The sequence below is a fragment of the Stegodyphus dumicola genome, chromosome 2 (assembly GCF_044657685.1).
Source record: "Stegodyphus dumicola isolate Sdum_Otavi_A_Nest chromosome 2, ASM4465768v1".
NCBI classification, from domain to species: Eukaryota; Metazoa; Arthropoda; class Arachnida; order Araneae; family Eresidae; genus Stegodyphus; species Stegodyphus dumicola.
This window is the reverse complement of record NC_140769.1, coordinates 223557822-223576068: the sequence shown is the minus strand read 5'-3', so window position 1 is coordinate 223576068 and position 18247 is coordinate 223557822. Positions and strand designations below refer to the sequence as shown.

Genomic DNA, 18247 nt, shown 5'->3' with positions numbered 1-18247 from the left:
TTGTGTCACCAGGAAAGAGTTGCTCGCCATAGTCAAAGCCGTAGAACAGTTCCATCACTATCTATATGGCAGAAAATTCCTGCTCCGCACCGATCATGCATCATTGACCTGGCTTTTAAATTTCAAGAATCCTGAGGGTCAAATAGCCAGGTGGATACAGAGACTCCAAGAATATGACATCACTATCCGTCATCGTAAGGGATCATCACACGGAAACGCCGACGCCCTGTCTAGAAGATCTTGCCAAGAAAGCTGCCGATATTGTTCCAGGGTGGAAGCGAAATACGAGCTGCTGACTCCGGTCGCAAGACAAATTACAACATCAACATCGGCTGATCGAGAACCGTGGAGTGATGATGAAGTCAGGAAAGACCAGCTGGAAGACCGCGACATTAAACCGATAATTGATTTAATGGAGTCATCAACCAGAAAACCTACCTGGCAGGACATTTCTATCTGTAGTCCTACAACCAAACAGTATTGGGCACTCTGGGATTCACTTCACATTCGAAACGGCGTCTTATACCGGAAATTTGAATCGGATGATGGGAAGACGTTCCGATGGCAGCTGATACTTCCAAGATCCCGCATTCCTGATGTCCTTAAAGAACTACATAACAGCCCTACGGGAGGTCACTTTGGAATAATGAAGACCTTACAGAGAGTTCGTGAGCGCTTTTACTGGAATAATGCAAAGGATGACGTGCAAAAGTGGTGCCGATCCTGCGATGCCTGTGCAGGTCGGAAAGGACCGAAGAGACGCAGCCGAGGCAAGCTGCAACGTTACAACGTAGGGGCGGCCTTTTGAACGTATCGCCTTTGACATCTTGGGACATCTGCCACGAACTGCTGGATGGCAACAAATATATACTCGTTGTCATTGATTACTTCACCAAGTGGCCTGAAGCGTACCCTGTTCCTGATCCACAGGCTGTCACAGTAGCTGAGGTAATGATACAGCACTGGATTTCCAGGTTCGGAGTTCCTCTTCAGTTACATTCCGATCAGGGAAGGAATTTTACCTCGGCAGTAATCAAAGAACTATGCAAACTACTCGGCATTGACAAAACTCAAACGACGCCATTGCATCCCCAGTCGGACGGCATGGTAGAGAGGTTCAATCGAACCATCCTTAATAACCTCTCATTAGTGGTTTCCAGAAACCAACAGGACTGGGACAAGAAATTACCACTCTTTTTACTGGCTTACCGCAGTGCTGTCCACGACACTACCGGCTATTCTCCATCACAAATGCTCTTCGGTCGTGATCTTCGTCTGCCTTGTGATCTATTGTTTGGCCGCCCTCCGGATGCTCCTTCATCGTCTGAGGAATATATTCAAGATCTCCAGGCCCGGTTTGAAGTGATGCACAACTTTGCACGAGAGCGAGTCAACTTGGCGACGGAGAAGATGAAGACCCGATACGACACAAGAGCTACTGAACATCAATTCCACGAAGGAGACAAGGTGTGGCTGTGGAATCCGACTCGACGGAACGGACTTTGTCCGAAATTACAGTCACCTTGGGATGGCCTGTACACAGTCCTAAACAGGCTGAATGACGTCGTGGTTCGGATTCGTAAGTCTTCGAACTCTAAACCTAAAGTCGTTCATTACGACAGGTTAGCACATTACTATGGCCATAGTACATAATGTAAATAATTGTAAATAGTATAAGACCATGGTCCTTTTTGTTTATAAATGTGTATTTGATTTGATTTGTATTTAGTATTTGATTTGCATTTAGTATTTGATTTGTATTTAGTATTTGATTTGCATTTAGTATTTGATTTGTATTTAGTATTTGATTTGTATTTAGTATTTGTTTTGTATTTAGTATTTGATAGCATTTGATTTGTTCAAGTTAGTTATTGCATTTATTGTTTATATTGTTTGATATTGTAATGTAATGTTTATGCCTCAGTTGCATTTATGCCACAGTTGTAAATTTAGCTTCCTGTCCAGGGATTGTACTGCCCGGGACGTGCAGTCCTTGGGAAGGGGGCAGTGTTACGAATTTGGTATTTAAAAAGCTAATATTAGTTCAATTATAAATTAATTGGTTTTATTTCTCGCGCAGTGCAGCGCGTGACGAATATTAAAAAAAAGCTAAGCCGGAAAATTGAAAATACAAGAGCGCGTGCATTAAATAAATAAATATCTCTTTTTGATTTCGAGAAAGTACTGGAAAATTCTAGCGCGTGATTTTAAAATCTTATAAAAGGAGGAAAACATCTCAGTTTGTAGTAGTTGCTTAGTCTGTTGTTGTTTAAAAAAACTACTGTTGTTGATTGTAGCGAATTCGTGGATTAGCGTTCTTTAGCTGTTTTGAATTACGTTCTATTGGACATTTGAGTAGTTAAAAGAAAACTACTGTGAGATATTGTAATACTGCGTGATAATTTGAGAAAATTTAAGCATTTTTGTTGTGATAATAATAAATTTTTGTTCATTTTTTTTTCATCGGACTTGTGCATTCATTTCATAACGAACCCGTACGCACGCAACAATATATTATTACAATATTTATAAGATAGTTTCCGGGATGCTTATTTAAAAAAGAATAAATTGAATGAATTATTCCAATAGCAGCAAAAACTTGACTTTTAGATCCAAGACTCATTAGATATATTAAAATCAAAATGAAATAATACCAGATAGTGTTACTTTATCAACAAAGAATTTGGTGCAGTACTTTCTTATGTAGCGCTAATGGCAGAACAAGACTCAAAAAATTACAGAATCTCTACTTTTATCTACACTAAAATTCTGGAGATATTTGTTTAAAAATGGATGACTCAAACAAGACTACATTCAACAACACACAAATTATCACCAGCAAAATAACAATGATTTACAAAGTAAACTTAACAAATAAAACTTACCTACCATGACCTGTTATCCTTTTCAAATAAAAAACCAAATAATACAGCTGTTCTAAGCAGAGGATAATTAAAGTTCAGTTCTTAAATCAGACATACACTTAAAAATAATCTCTTCCCAACTTCTGCAAGTTAATCTTACTATCAGACTCTCAGTAATTCTGAGACAAATCCCTTGCTAGCATAATTAAATTTGGTGCGACTTCCCGGAATTTGTGAAAATTGACATGATGGAAAATAAGAACAACACTTACTAACTGACAATTAACTACAAGCAATTAAATATAACTGTCACATTTGCAGATATATCTCGATTACTCGGCTACTGCATCTTCTGAAAAGTAAATTCAGAAATATACTTATATTATTACGAATGTCATCAAATCATGAGCCTAATTTTTTATTTAAATTTGAGCTGTCTATATATGGAAAATAACAATATGCACAAAATGTTCTACACTGCAAGATGTGAGGAAGAAAATATTTACACAAATTTATAAGAATATTCTGACAATTACTCACCATATTGGCAAAGAGGGCCTTCATAGCCTTCCCTGCATATGCACAGGAAATTGGTCCCAATGTTAACACAAGTAGCTCCATTATGACAAGGATTTGAATGGCAACTGGGATTTTTTGCTACAATCAGAAAATTAGGATAGTTTTAGTTATGGAATATTTAAATGCAATAGGGCTCTTTTATTAATTCATTAATTTTAAACAGGTTCAAAGCAGAAATTTTAAACTTGAAAATTAATGGTTTTCAGATACTGAAACCTTTATTTTGAGGTAATAATTAAATATTAATATTACGTACAGAAATTTGCAAAAAGGTACTAAAACATCCTTCATTTGCTAAACGGGCATCCCAGTCCATGTCATGAATATGAAATCTGCATTTAGATAATTATGTCAGAAAGATTTATACACTGAAAATAGGTTATTTAGGTATTCCTCATATCAGAAGCAAGCTCCTTCAGCCTCCAACAGCATCCTCTGAGCAACCCATTCGCTTACAGTTAAGTTACCAGAATACAATAACAGAAATCATAATCAGCATGATGTATCTTATCTGTTGATTAAAACACACCGCAATGTAGATGTTTCTAGAGAAAGTCATGTCTGGTGAAGATTTTAATTTTGTAGCGAAATCTGCAAGAAGTCTGATTGGAGTAACGAAGTTATGCAGAGGATTTGAATGTAGATATTTCAATATGAAGACAGAAGAATCCTGGATTTAATATATTACAGGCAATCATAATACATACGGTAATTAATCATAAATTATAATTTAATTAATTATTACAGATATTTTTAGTAACATTTAAGAAAATTTGACAGCATCAAGTAAATTCATGAAAAAAAAAAAAAAAACTTGAAGATTTTACTTTATTAACAATACTGTTCCTACAGATGCAAAATTTGAAAATTAATTCATAATAAAATATTCATGTTCAAAACTTCCCATAACTCTTTAATTTCTATTCCTGAAGTCCATGAACTTTCAGATATATTTGCAGTGAAGTTAACTTTCAAGTGACTAGATTAATTGATGGATAAGTGTTAATGAGTACTTCATAATCTGCAATAGATTCAATATTATATTTCACCAGATATTTAAAATAAGATTCACCTAACTCCTTATTTTTGAGTCACTTATCAATTCGATATGGTTTGTTCTTTAATCTTGGATGTACACTTTTTATTGCTTCTTTGATTTGCAGGAAGAAGCAGAACTTGAAGCATACAAAGTAGTTTTTCTGCTTCTTTACAATGCAAACTTTTTCTTAAGCATCAACTATTACCTAAGCTTTTATGTAAATATTCTCAATCCGAATTCCAATAAAGCGATGAGAATTATATCTAGAAGAGATAACCGTATACATATTTCAAACAAGAGTTTTAAATAAACAGTTTTTATGAAAATTTCTTTGCTTTTAATATATACGGGAACCTTTTTCTTAAAGTTGCATTAGTTTTTTGAAGAAACGTTATTTAAGACTGCCTACAAGAAAGAAAATTTTCGCGGAAATCCGAAATCAAAAACTCCAAGTGTACTTCAAGATTTTATATATTGAGAAAATTAGCATCATATTCATAAAAGAAAGTCGGTAATGTATTTTCTGTTCTTATTTTATAACTATGATCTGCAAAGTTTGTTAACTTCAGGAAAACTTAAAATATTCTTTTCGGAACCCCCCAGAAAAGTAAGCGGAAAAAATACTGAAAATACTATATCAATGATGCATACATTTTATACAGAAAATGAAACAGAAATCCTTATTACATAATAATTTACTCATGAAAAATGATATACTCTACATTATTTGATTGAACAACATAAAAAAATTCATTTAATTAATTATTTTAGATATTTAGTTTTGTAGTTAACATATTCATTTAAGCTGTATATATATATGGAAAATAACAATATGCACAAAATTTTCTACACTGCAAGATGTGAGGAATCCTCCTGAAATTACATGAAAAGAAACTCAGTCTCGCCTTCCCCCCCAGAAAACAATAACAAACCATAAATAGCCTTTAAAGATCAAATTTTGATTTTGACTCGCACAACCCCTAAAGGAGTTGCATGGTGCTATTTTCAATAAACTATCATACATTGCGTAATTCCCATAATAGTAATATAACTCATATTTACATTTCTGGATAATCAAACATAGATAGTGAGTGTAATGATCTCTTCAAAATCAATTATTTTTATTGCAGATATAAGTAAGACAGACCTAATACTTTATCACATTGCTTTAAAGGAATTTTTTTCTTTCAATTTAGGGGGCATAGATCCAAAGTAACTACTGAAAATGGTGAGCTTATCGACCTGATGCTTCTCTGTATCTGTAAAGCCCCACAATTCTGAAATAAGCGTCTTGAATCTTGAAACACTCCAAAGTTTCTTTATCTTATTTTTGTTATCCCTTCTTATTCCGGCTTTCTCCGCATTTACCCTGGATTTTAAGCACAATTTACATAATTATACATAAATTTAAGTAACGAAATCTGTACAACACTTACCAATTTGACAGGTGTGGCCTTCCCATCCTGCCTTACAATGACACCTAAAAGTCTCTCCTAAATCAATACATGTCCCTCCATTCTGACACGTACTCAAGTCACAGTGACCATGACCTGCATTAAAAAAGAATGATAAATGAGTAAAAAGGTACGTTTTTTTAAAATTCATACAACTACAGCTCAAACACTGAAACTTTTGCTCTTTTAATCCTATTTTTTGGATATTAAATTTCTAATTTTTTTATGCTTTTCAGTCTCAAAAGTTTTATTTTTGGAAAAAAAAAAAAAAAAAAAAATCCTGAAATTACATGAGAAGAAACTCAGTCTCGCCTTTCCCCCTCCCCCAAGGAAACAATAATAAACCATAAATAGCCTTCAAAATCCCAATGATATTGTCATAAATATTTGTAAAATGTTTTCATATTACTTCAAATTTATGTCATTGTCTCTGTGAGAAATAAACATTTTCTGGAGCCAATAAAACAGTCAAATACAATATTTATAGTTGCTTTATCATTTTTCACATTTATCTCTTTGGACATATATCTGATTTTTTTCTCCCTTTTTAGGTAAAAGAATAAATCAACTTTAAATGATTAACTGAGCTAGTTGCTACATAACATTTAACCTTAAAGTGGTCCTGAACGAACATAGCAAAGATTCGAGGTGTGCACTATAATGTGCGCAAATGAGCTCAGTTTGGCAAATGACTTCTGTTAATGGGATATAAGCATGTCCTACGTATAAAACAGATCTTTGCCCCAATACAGATAGTTTGGTTGAGATGATCTTATTCCTGGAACTAATCCGACATTGAGTAACTTTTTGAACACTAAGTCACAGAAACTAAGTAGCGAGATCTATTTAGTAGAATGTATATTCCACTATCACGTTGGCTATGATAATGTGTTTGATGCATTATTAGTAATAATTGCTGAACTGTCTGTCCAGAAAGTATGTGTTTAAATTTAATTTATTTTATTTCAATACATTGCATATTTAAATAAATTGCTCACAAGATGGTATTGAATAAAATAATAAATACAAATTTATAATAAATTACTACTGTATGAATACAATAAATAAACTACATAATGTAGACGTTACATGAATTTTCTATGTGCATTAGAAATCACCTGGTTTTGTTCAAGTGGGAAAAAAAAAAAAAAAAAAAAAAAGCATGCAACATTTTTTAGATAGAATTGAGTATCTACGCATTTATTACATAAAATATATAAACAGCCTAGAGGATAATTTATTGAAAATTTTGAGAGTGAAATATTTCCTCCACATAAAACTTCACCAAAAGCTATCAAGTGCGTGTATGATTTTTGGGCTCAAAATTTTGCTAATAAATGGGCCTTTTGTACAGTAGCACTCAATACTTTTTTTTTAAATGATGATAGCAGGTTCTTTAACATAAAGCAAACATTATGAGGGTATATATGGAGCATGGATATAAAAACTGAATAAATATTATGTAATAGAACATAATGATAACAAAATTGAGGAAGCAATTTTTTTATAACATAGGTAATCTTACAAAATTGTTTAAGGATTCTTCTAAATGCTATAAAGACTCAAAGGAAAAGCATTGCAATCATTTTAGTATTATGTATAACATCTTCTGAGTTATTTGCTGCTCTTTTCAAGTGACATTTTGAAAACCATAGCGCAAAGCATCTATGAATATACGTTAGAAGCATAAGAAATTTTTCGTTAAGAACAGATTGTGAAGTGGGGGCTGAAACAAAAATTAAAGCCATTCTATAATTATTAATAATGACAAGAGCATTATCACAAATTTCTTTGCTAAAACTGCACTGATTAAAATGAAACAATAACATGAAATTTATAGATCACTTACGCAAACTGCAAGTTTTGCCTTTCCAGCCATCTCTGCAGTTACAAATATAATCTGCAATTCCATCAATGCAACTTCCATTATTGTTACACGGATTTGGGTCACAGTCATTTTTATCTGGAAAAAATTCATATAGAATAAGTTTTTGATTATAATTCAAGAAATACTTTCAATTAATTCTAAGGCTCAAAACATTAATTACATGCATACATTCAGGTATTTTCACACAAGTAAAATAATTGCATTAATTAGTAACAGACACACACACAATATTAAAGAGGAAGATATCAAATTGTCTAAAAATATTAAATAAATTAAGCTTTAATATTCAAGAAACATAAATAACTGACGGGAATAATTCTGTACCTTTTTAATATAGTATTAACAAACAACAACTTAGTTGTTAATCATAAAATTACATTGTAACTTTCTTACTTATCTGGCAGAAACGTCCTTCCCAACCTTCTTGACAAAAACATTGGAAAGAATTTAGTCCATCCACACATGTCCCACCATTTTTACATGGCGAAGAAATGCAGTCATTTATATCTAAAGAAGAAAGATATAACAAGTTATCAAAAGAAAGACATACATAGAGAAAACAGAATGTTAAATCGATGATGAGTGGTGATGAATTTTACAAACTAAAATAAATGCATTTTCTGAAATAATTATAAACGAATTAATTGATGCAAAGCAGCTCAGCATTTAATTTTTATTACATTTTGATATGTATTAATGCTGCATCCAGAACTTTGAAGTTTTGATAATAAATAACAATTTAATTAAATTTCAAAATTTCACTTTTTAGATATACAAAATGTTAAAACATAAATTATAGTAAAACGATCGATATTAAAATAAGAAATAGTTTAATAATTTAGAAGATGTAACTTCTTTCTTTATCATGATTTTAAAAGAAAAGACACACTTTTTAAGAGTCAAAGCAGTAGATTTTTCTTTGGAAGCAAATTATTTAATGCTATTATTTATTACCCTAAATAATCCTTATATGAGATTTTGGACAATTTTCTACTGAAAAGAAAAGCTATTGTTTTATCTCTCAAAATACATTGGTCTTTCCCTTTAAAATCACCCAAATGCTTGAATTTTTGCAAATAATTAATATTGAAGGTGTCCTATAACCCCTCCCATACATATTCTTTAGAGATACTGCATGGTTAACTTAACTGATTAGAATACTTATGAATGGAAAATTGACATTTTTATTAAGTTTCACTGAAGTATCAGCACTTTTGTGATGAACTTTGCTCATTTCCAATTCCTTTAATTTTTATGCTCATCAACAAAAATACGATGTTCTTGATCTGTGAGAAATAATTCAGCACAGACAGCATTTGTTTATCAAAACTATTTCTAGAGGTACAGGAAATATTAACTAGAAAACACAGGAATGATGCTAATAAGAATATTGCGTTTTACAAAATATACATTCCTCATTACTTAATACAGAAATTATGAATCCAAGGTTTAACAGAATATATAACTTTACAAAGATTAAAAAAAAAAAAGTCCTAGGTATGGAAAACAGTGTGTATGAAATATAGAAAGTATCTTTTCGGAAGATTTCAAAGAATACAACAACAAAAGCACCCACACTATTTGTGTAAATTTTTCAATAATTTTTCTTTTTTAAATCTTAAAATGATAAAATAAATGAAGTAGACCTTACTTCTACCCTACTTCATAATACCTGTACATTGAAGCTTAAAAATGATGCATAGTAGTGTTCTGGTAACTTTAAAAACAGGCCTGAAGTTTGAAATACAAAAAAGTTGAAATAGACGCTTGAAAGATAAATAATTGAATTTTCTATGTTTCTTTCTGGAACAGGCTCCTGTATGGCCACATTAAAAAATCCCCAACCTTATGCATCAGGATCAAGAAAAAATTTTTTAATGAGAGTGCACTAAGCAGTTGTGTAAAACAACAATTAGTCGATAAAATTTCAACAGCAAGAAATAGCAATGAAATAAAACAAATTACCTGTGAGATGGCTGCACAATCCAAAAAAATTATTCTAATATTTAATCAAAAATCCCCCCCCCCATATCTAACAACTGAAGAAACAGATGATTTTTAGCTCAAGGAGATACATTATTGTTTTGTAAGTGCGAAGACGTGCACTAATTACAACTTTCATCGTGCTGCCCAATTTTTAAATACTAATGAAAATTAGTTTGAGAAAGTGGAGCAATGAAACATTATGAGCAAGTGGCAAAATTTGAAGTGAGCTCTAAAGAAGAGACAGGCTAAATGGTTGCCATAATAATAACACAGCAGAGAGATATAAGTAGTCACTTTCAGCAATTTATTACAATTTTGTTGATTTTAACTCAAGCAGAATGCTAAAATTAGCTCTTTTTTGCAATGATTTCAAATAATATAAAAATATATTTTTATATCCTACTGACACCAAAGCTATATCACAGTTTTAAAGTCCTATTTTAAATTAAGAACTTACTCTCATGACAGTACCGTCCGGTATAGCCTGCATCACAGATGCAAGAAAACCCACCCATGTGATCATTGATGCATTTTCCATGATCTCCACACAAGCTGGAAGAAACATGTCTCACTCCCAGAGAAGAATTCGGGGCTGCTGTGGCACATCTGTCTCTATGGGCTGTCATGATAATAAGAAAACATTTATTTTCAAATGATTAAATGAATTATTAGAGTAGTTAATAATATTAATAAAATGAAAAACCTAACACAAATTATCCTAAAATTTATTGCATTTCATCAAAAATTTTCTTCTAAGTTTTGCAAAATGTATTAATCATTGTAATCACATTCTTTTAAATCATTACATGAGATCAACTTCATCTCGCATTGAAAATTTTATTTAACTCAATTGTTAGACTTCACGACGGCTCTGCTAGCTACTATATTTTTCAAGAATTGATTTCAGAATGAAATTTTATTCAAATTGAAGCTCGTTTGTTAATATACTACTTTAATGCCCTTACAAAAAAAATGCAATTATTGCCACCCTCTATTTATGTAATCATCATGCACAGCTAGAGAACTTTACTAAAGACATAATTTTCTTACCCTTCCCAAAATAAAAAAATGAAAAAAAAAAAAAAAAAAAAAAAAAATCTGTATATAAATTCATACTTTCACAAGGTGGTCTTTGGCACTGAATTTTTGGCAATGAACAATTTTTTCCTTGATAACCTGGAGGACAAAGGCACGTATAATCAAACTGCATGTTGATACAAGAAGCTCCATTGTGGCATGGATTTGGATAACATAAATCATCATCAACCTATAAATATATCATCACACAATTGTTTCAAACACATTTTAAATCACACCTAAGCATAAAAAAAGTATAATGTCAAAACGCATACATTGATAATATGGATGGAATAGAGATATGGAGGAGATATGTGATATTGTTTGCTGTTTCTGTTACATCTATAGAGAATTCTTCACATGATAACTTTGCATTCATTCATACTAGAGAATTCGCATCAATTCAGTAATACTTACATAATAAATCCATGTCTGTAGTCTCATGGCAGAAAGACATTAACTTAATTACTTCAAATACAGTCAATCTTATTTATAACAAAGTCAATTGTAATGAATCTGCAATTCTACGAAAAATAATTTAATGATTCATGACCTGAAGAATTGAAAGCAATGAAGTAACTAATTAAATTGAAAGTAATGTTGAATATACTTCCTGCTGCAAATTCTTTTTCAAATTATTGATTAGCAAAGCATTTTTTTTCTTCTTATTTTTTTATATTCAACTGGCAGGAAACTTGGTACTTCTCTTTGAAGATTCTATGCAATAATTTTCTTCCTCTCCCTATCAATTTCTGTATGGTTTTTACAAAGTAACAAAAGATTATTTTGATCCTCATTTTATCCAAAGAGAAGTATGTTTATATACTGTTACAAAAAATACTGATTTTTCTTGGTACCAAATGGCTGTGATGAGTGGCTATCTTTCCATGAACAACCTCACTTTGAAACCTTGTCTAATTTTTTTTTCTTTCCCAAATAAACTCACTTTGAAAGCTTAAGAGACGAAACCATTCCGGAAAAAAGCCCAACACAGCATTAATATGAAATTTTATCTTAACAAAAAGGATTTTTATGTCAAAATTTTTATAATTAAAAAATGGTAAAACAAAGAATAGTGACCGCTTATAGAAGGGGTTCTCAACCGGGGGGGGATATGGTCAGCCTTTTATTTGCATACTAAGTATTTAATTTTATTTTGTGAACTTATTTATGAATTTTTGAATTTATTTATAAATTTTACTTATATTTATTTCATTTTATGCATGTGAAAAACTAATTCGAATGTTAACATTTATGAACATTTTCTATACTTTTTCTCATTTAATTTATAAAACATATTAAAAGTAATCTAAATTTAAACAAATTTATATGTATTTTTCAAGCTTTGAAATGGAGGAGGGGGAGTCCTTCGTCTAGCAATAATGAAAGGGATGCATGGAGCAAAAAAGGCTGAGAACCCCTGTTTTACAGCACTTACTTTTAGCTTGCAATCAAAGCAAAAAGCAAGTTCATTCAGTAATTAGATAATTAAAAAAAAGCCTGTAAGATGGAATTTCTATGTTTTAGAATTTTTAGAATATTTTTTAATTATATTTTTATAACGACTTTATTAATTTATCCAATTTTTGCCACCATCCTTATGATTTTATTACAAACAGATTGACTGCATTAGACAATGCAAATTTTGCAAAGTTAATTAAATATCAAAAGAATAAAACTGACTGATTTCATACATCTAATCCCAAATTCAAAACACATCCCACTGAGGTCATATAACAGTATTAAATAAAATGTTCACTATATTTAACATAACTTCCTTCAGTACTTATTATTATCTTCATGGCTTTGACGCAATTCCACAATCTCAACTTTTAGATACACTTTCTTAGTTGTGATACAAGATGCTAATTTCTCAATCAATCATGGAAGGCGGATATATTTCACAAATATAACAAAGAATATTTCAAAATTATTTTTTTAATGCAAGAATAATTTTTCTGCATATTAACCAAGACTTACCTCACAGCGATATCCTTTGTATCCCACAGGACATATGCAACGATAATCAGCTACGAGGTCCACGCATTCTCCACCATTGAGACAGGGATTGCTGGCACATTCGTTGATATTCGTCTGGCATTCACGGCCAGTGAATCCTGGTAGACATGCGCAATGATAGTCATTTACTAGATCTATGCAGGTTGCACCATTCAGGCACTGTCCAAGGCAATCATTGAGGTTCTGATCGCAATTCTTGCCATCCCATCCAGGAAGACAAGTGCACTGATAATCTCCCACTAGATTTCGGCAACTAATGGCATTCACACAAGGGTTTACGCTGCATTCATCGGCATCTACAGAGAAAAGGGAAATCAGCATAATCAGCAAAATGCATATTGTCTGCATAAGACTACCACTAAAAATAAGGGGCGGAAAAAAGAGACAAGGAGAGAGAAAATTAATGAACAAAACATAATTTGGAAATCTTGTCAGGAAAAGAATCATAATAGATAAATTTAAAACTTTGGCAAAGCATAGAAACTGTGAGGTTATGAGCAACTCACAACAACTGTTTTTAGTTGCTGCATTCCGCATCAATGTGAGATAGATTACGTTACAGTAATAACTATTTGAAAAATTTAAGTTAGCTAGTTTTATCGGAAGGAAGTGGTTACTTCACTGATACAATCATTTTCTGGAGATAAATACATTGCCTATCAACCACATCACCAGATTGTCACTTACAGTAGATGACAGAATCACAGCTTGATTACCATCTAGACCTAGTGTGTCCGCACTTAGAGCCCCAGATTCTAAAAGGCCCCAAAATTATCCTATTATTTGTCACAAAATTGTTTATCCTGAATGGAAATGAGGTAACTGAGCACTAGGCCCCCTAATCTCATTATTGAGTACAATCAATTTTTGAACAATAATCTATCAATCTTTGTACAATAATCTTATCTGGCGGCGTTTAGTTACTCATCTATTAATAGATACTTATGAATATGAGGTAAAATTTGCAACTGCGTTGTATATAATATCCACAAAAAAAAGCATTTATTATTACATTTCTCAACTTTACATGCAAAAGGGGAGTACAATGTACACAGTTTCAACGTTTATATATAGTTGTAATTCATCTGTGGAACCTTGAAAAAATGCCTTGCCAAGAGCATGAATATATTATATTAGTCGGATGCTCTCTTTAATGTAAACCCATAAAGCTCAAGTCCAAGGACCCAAATTTTAGAGACTTACAAAACAGTCCCTGTAATCCTGTTTCTCTGTCATAAAAATGGGGGGAGGAGAGAAAAAAGAAAAAGAGGGGCAAAAAAGAAAGAGAAATGAGTGTCGGGATTTTTAGAAGAATGCTGTGCTTAGGACTTAAAAATCCCAGGTTGGTTTAATTCTGCCATGAGACAAACTAAAACTGACTTGGAATTGGAACTGGGGGTATTTAGATTATGGCAAAGCACACAAGGACTATCTGTCTAGGAAAAGGGATGCCTTCATGGAAGAATTTTTAAGGGACCTGGCTCACACTCACATTAAATATATAAAAAATCATGAAAATTTCCGTGTATTCAGTCTGTTCGCCGCGATATAAACCTGCAACAAACTGCAGTATTACGCGGTTTTACTACTTGGTTGCTGAAAGTTTAATTTAGAGAAAAATATTAAGAGAAGACAAATAAAACTTGATACCATGACTGGAGAAAAGTTCAGAAACAGTCTTTAAACCACAGGAGGAGAAGAATAAGTCTGAAGAATTTATGTACTAACTTGGCATAAAAAGGATAAATAACTGAATGAAAAACAAAATCATGTTTCTAAAATTTTAAATCTGTAGTTTTATTGATAAAGTACCACGAATTTATAATTTTCATGTGCAGGCTCATCCATCAAATAGCTGATCTTTACAAGGCAAAATGATTGCTAAATGTCAGTTAGGGTCATGAGAGACAGATTTTTAACCCTTAAGGCAAATCTCAAAATTTGTCTTTTGAATCACTTTCACATTAACAAATTACATAACTTATTCAGTTTTGTACTGCTTCTTTCTTTTGACCTTAGTGAAATGTCTTACTCTCTCTACCCTTGGCAGTGTTATGTATTTTTGCACCAGAGCATCAGAGTTGCATCAGAGCTTGTTGAAACTGTGTGATGACGATCATGACTATTGACCTATTGTTACATTACTGTATTAAAATGAGCAGCTTGGATAATACTGCACGGTCTTTAGCTCAAATACACATAATACAAAAGCACAATCAACTTTGATGAATAGGAGTAAAACAACGTGTAAGGATTAAGGAGGAGAGGAGTTTTAATTTTTAAGATAGTGCATCCATGAAGTAATTAGTTGGTGAAGATATCAATCCTGAAAGTTTTGGTAAAAGTATTCTTCACCCAAAAGAATTTAATGATCTCATAAGTTGCACATTTTAAACTTTATAATTAACAAGCATAAATATTTCGTTGACATTTTTATACATATTGACAGTTTAACTGCTGAAGGTAGTGTTCTATCTGCAAAATACTTAATTAGGGTAATTCGGAATAAATACAACTGTTATTTTGAAATACAAAATAAAGAATTTTGAAGTATATTATTCCATAATATAGCTTTAAATAGTGGTTAAATTGCTGAAAACACTATGTGGCTCATACCAAAAATGCCCATCTTGAACTGGCCTTCATATGAACAAAAGTTGACCATCGTTATTTTAGGTTCTGACATATAATAATTTCGGAATTCTAGAATGTGGTAGTATTTTTTTAAGAAAGTAGTTATTTTGTTTGAAACTGTTTGAGAATGCAACACAAATATTGTTTTCTCAAATAAAAATAAACTTACCAAATTGACATTGGTTTCCTTGCCATCCAGGATCACACAAACATCTGTAACCATTCACAAGATCTAAACAGGTACCACCATTCTGACAAGGATCCGATTCACATTCATTTATGTCTGGAAATAAAATGATATTTAAGAAGGAAATTTTTAAAAATCTTCTCGATACACATGAAGAACTATATATGTGCTATCTTCAAAAAGAAAGAGATACAAATTTCAGAAAGACTGATGAATTTATTCTTTGAAAGAGCGAAACCATAAGGTTTGCAAGATTCATCTGCTGCAGGTTGCATCTGAAATGCAATGCCTAATATTTCAATTATTTATTTTAATATATTGATCTACGTAGTGTACTATTCACATACAATTACTAGTTTTTAAATGCAGTGTTTCAATACATTTCTCAATGGCATTTTGGTCTTTGATTCCTCTTTTCATTAAACGCTTTGCCGCTGAAATTACTTCGCTTTTTTATCCAATGACATCTACAGAAATTTCGTAGAAATTCTATGATTCTTACTATTTCTCTATGTCTTTCCACTTTTGAAACGCTTAAATTCATCTGCGTCTACTACAAATGAAACATAAACAAATAGATGATATTCTGCCTAGATACATATTAAAGAAAACTTTGCAACACACAAATTTCTAATTCTAATGTTACGAAGTAAGCAATGCTAAATGCAACTCTGAAATTTATAGGCCATGTGTATATGGGTAATATTTTACTCTGTTTTTATAAAAACCACCCTAAGGAGACTAATATACTATGAAATATAATATGAAGACGATTTTCGGTACTTTTCCGTTTCGCCGGCGCAAATCTTGCCAAGCAGACTTTATTGGCGACAACATACATTATACACACAAAAAATATTAAAAAAATGTTAGTCCTAAGAATTCTTTTTTTGAAGGCATAAACATTTTAATATCGCTCAAAATTTTATAAAAAGCCAATAAATAAAGACAATAAACTTATAAAAAGACATTAATTTAAGAATTTACTATGCTTTCATGGTTCAACATCCTGTTTCGCCGGTTCATATCACGTGACCCCAAGCGATCTCATCTCACGTATACTACTCTACAAAAATATAATGCTCTCAGTAATTATCTACATTAGTTTCAAGTTAAATCTTAATTTGGAACACAAGTTTAAATGCAAGAAATACTTCAATTTGTACGAATAGCTTACTCAGAAATTATGTAAAACTGCAGTGCTTTGCTTCGCTAATGCATTCTCATTAGAATTGAGGAAGTTAACCCTTGACTTTACCTTTTCCATATTTTCGGCTTCGGGTAAGCGCTGTGATTGCATCCTAATTGATTTAATTGCCGAAAATGGTCTTAGACATAAAACTGAACTATCTGAATGAGGCGTAAAAGGTTACCAGCGAGAATATTCCGTTTGGCATCGGTTGTACCATTATTGGCGACTTTATCGCTTGCGCCAGCAAAACGGAAAAGTACCCGATTTTCTAACAACACGGGTATTTCTGTCATAGTCTACCCACTACTGGCCAAATATTTAAAGTTAGGAAACATTTGCGAATTTTTAGTTCTAAACTTAAATTTTGCTTCATGACCAAACGAACTGTTTCCCGGAAAAAAACGAAGAGCTCATAACACAGTTAAATTAACAATAACTAAAAATTTGGACTACAACATCGTCTAACTTAAAATAATGTATAACATAGTAACGTTCATTTATTTCTAGAACATTTATTTTTGCTTAATTTTTTAAAAGATTCATTAGCTTACGAACAATGGCACAGCTATTCTATGTCACTAACAACCTATATTTTACGTGGACTAGACATTCGGAAATAGTCTTAACTGTCTAATTTCAACTTCAGTTTACGCCTAAAAGGGTCTAATCACTAAAATTGCTGTCAGTTACCAAAGAAGAAGCAATTCATTAAACCGGGCAAGCAGTTTTTCAGGCACGAAGTCTTTAGGCATCAGCATAAGTTACATCAAGAAGCTGCAGTTTAAACTCACTGTCTTATAACTGAGATTAGCAAAGAACTTAAGGATTGGACAGCTATTGCAATGGAAGTCAAAAGAAGCAAGACAGCGAAAAACTTTAAATCTGCTAATAGAAAATCAACATAATTGTAACAAATTCATCCCAAATTCAAACTGGCTGTTTGTTTGAGATTTTTTTTAAAAAATGTAGCGTAAATATCTACCAGTTTTCTTTAAAAGTTCAGGCAAACTTTTCTTAAACACAGCCCTCGAATCATTTGTTGAAATTAATTAACTAACTTTTAACAGTGACATCCACCCCACTCTTAGATGACCGCTTCACTGCAAGATGGATTGTGAGTATTCATTTCCTACACAAGAAAGAAGTATAAATTAGGCAAGAAAGAAGTAGTCTCAGTAGAAATTCTTTCTGACCTCTGTTAACTGCCTATTCCCCGATTACCTCGCATTTTTCTATGGGAAGTTGCTACAGACAAGATCTATGTTGTAAAGGTGAATTGCCTGCAAAACAGATGAGACAGAACTTGAGCTGCAGTTAATAAATAACAT

At 32.1% G+C, this 18247-nt stretch overlaps 1 protein-coding gene across 1 annotated transcript in view; it reads right to left on the bottom strand.

Annotated features, from left to right (window-relative positions):
- Positions 1-18247, bottom strand: part of LOC118184798 (protein jagged-1-like) — a 215209-nt gene that overhangs the window by 18308 nt on the left and 178654 nt on the right. Inside the window, exons 8-15 of the mRNA XM_085811812.1 lie at positions 15710-15823; positions 12868-13202; positions 10927-11077; positions 10268-10429; positions 8218-8331; positions 7786-7899; positions 5919-6032; positions 3405-3521 (exon numbers count right to left, since the gene is read on the bottom strand). Coding sequence (XP_085667938.1) covers positions 3405-3521; positions 5919-6032; positions 7786-7899; positions 8218-8331; positions 10268-10429; positions 10927-11077; positions 12868-13202; positions 15710-15823 — 1221 coding nt within the window. The remainder of the gene's footprint in view (positions 1-3404; positions 3522-5918; positions 6033-7785; positions 7900-8217; positions 8332-10267; positions 10430-10926; positions 11078-12867; positions 13203-15709; positions 15824-18247) is intronic.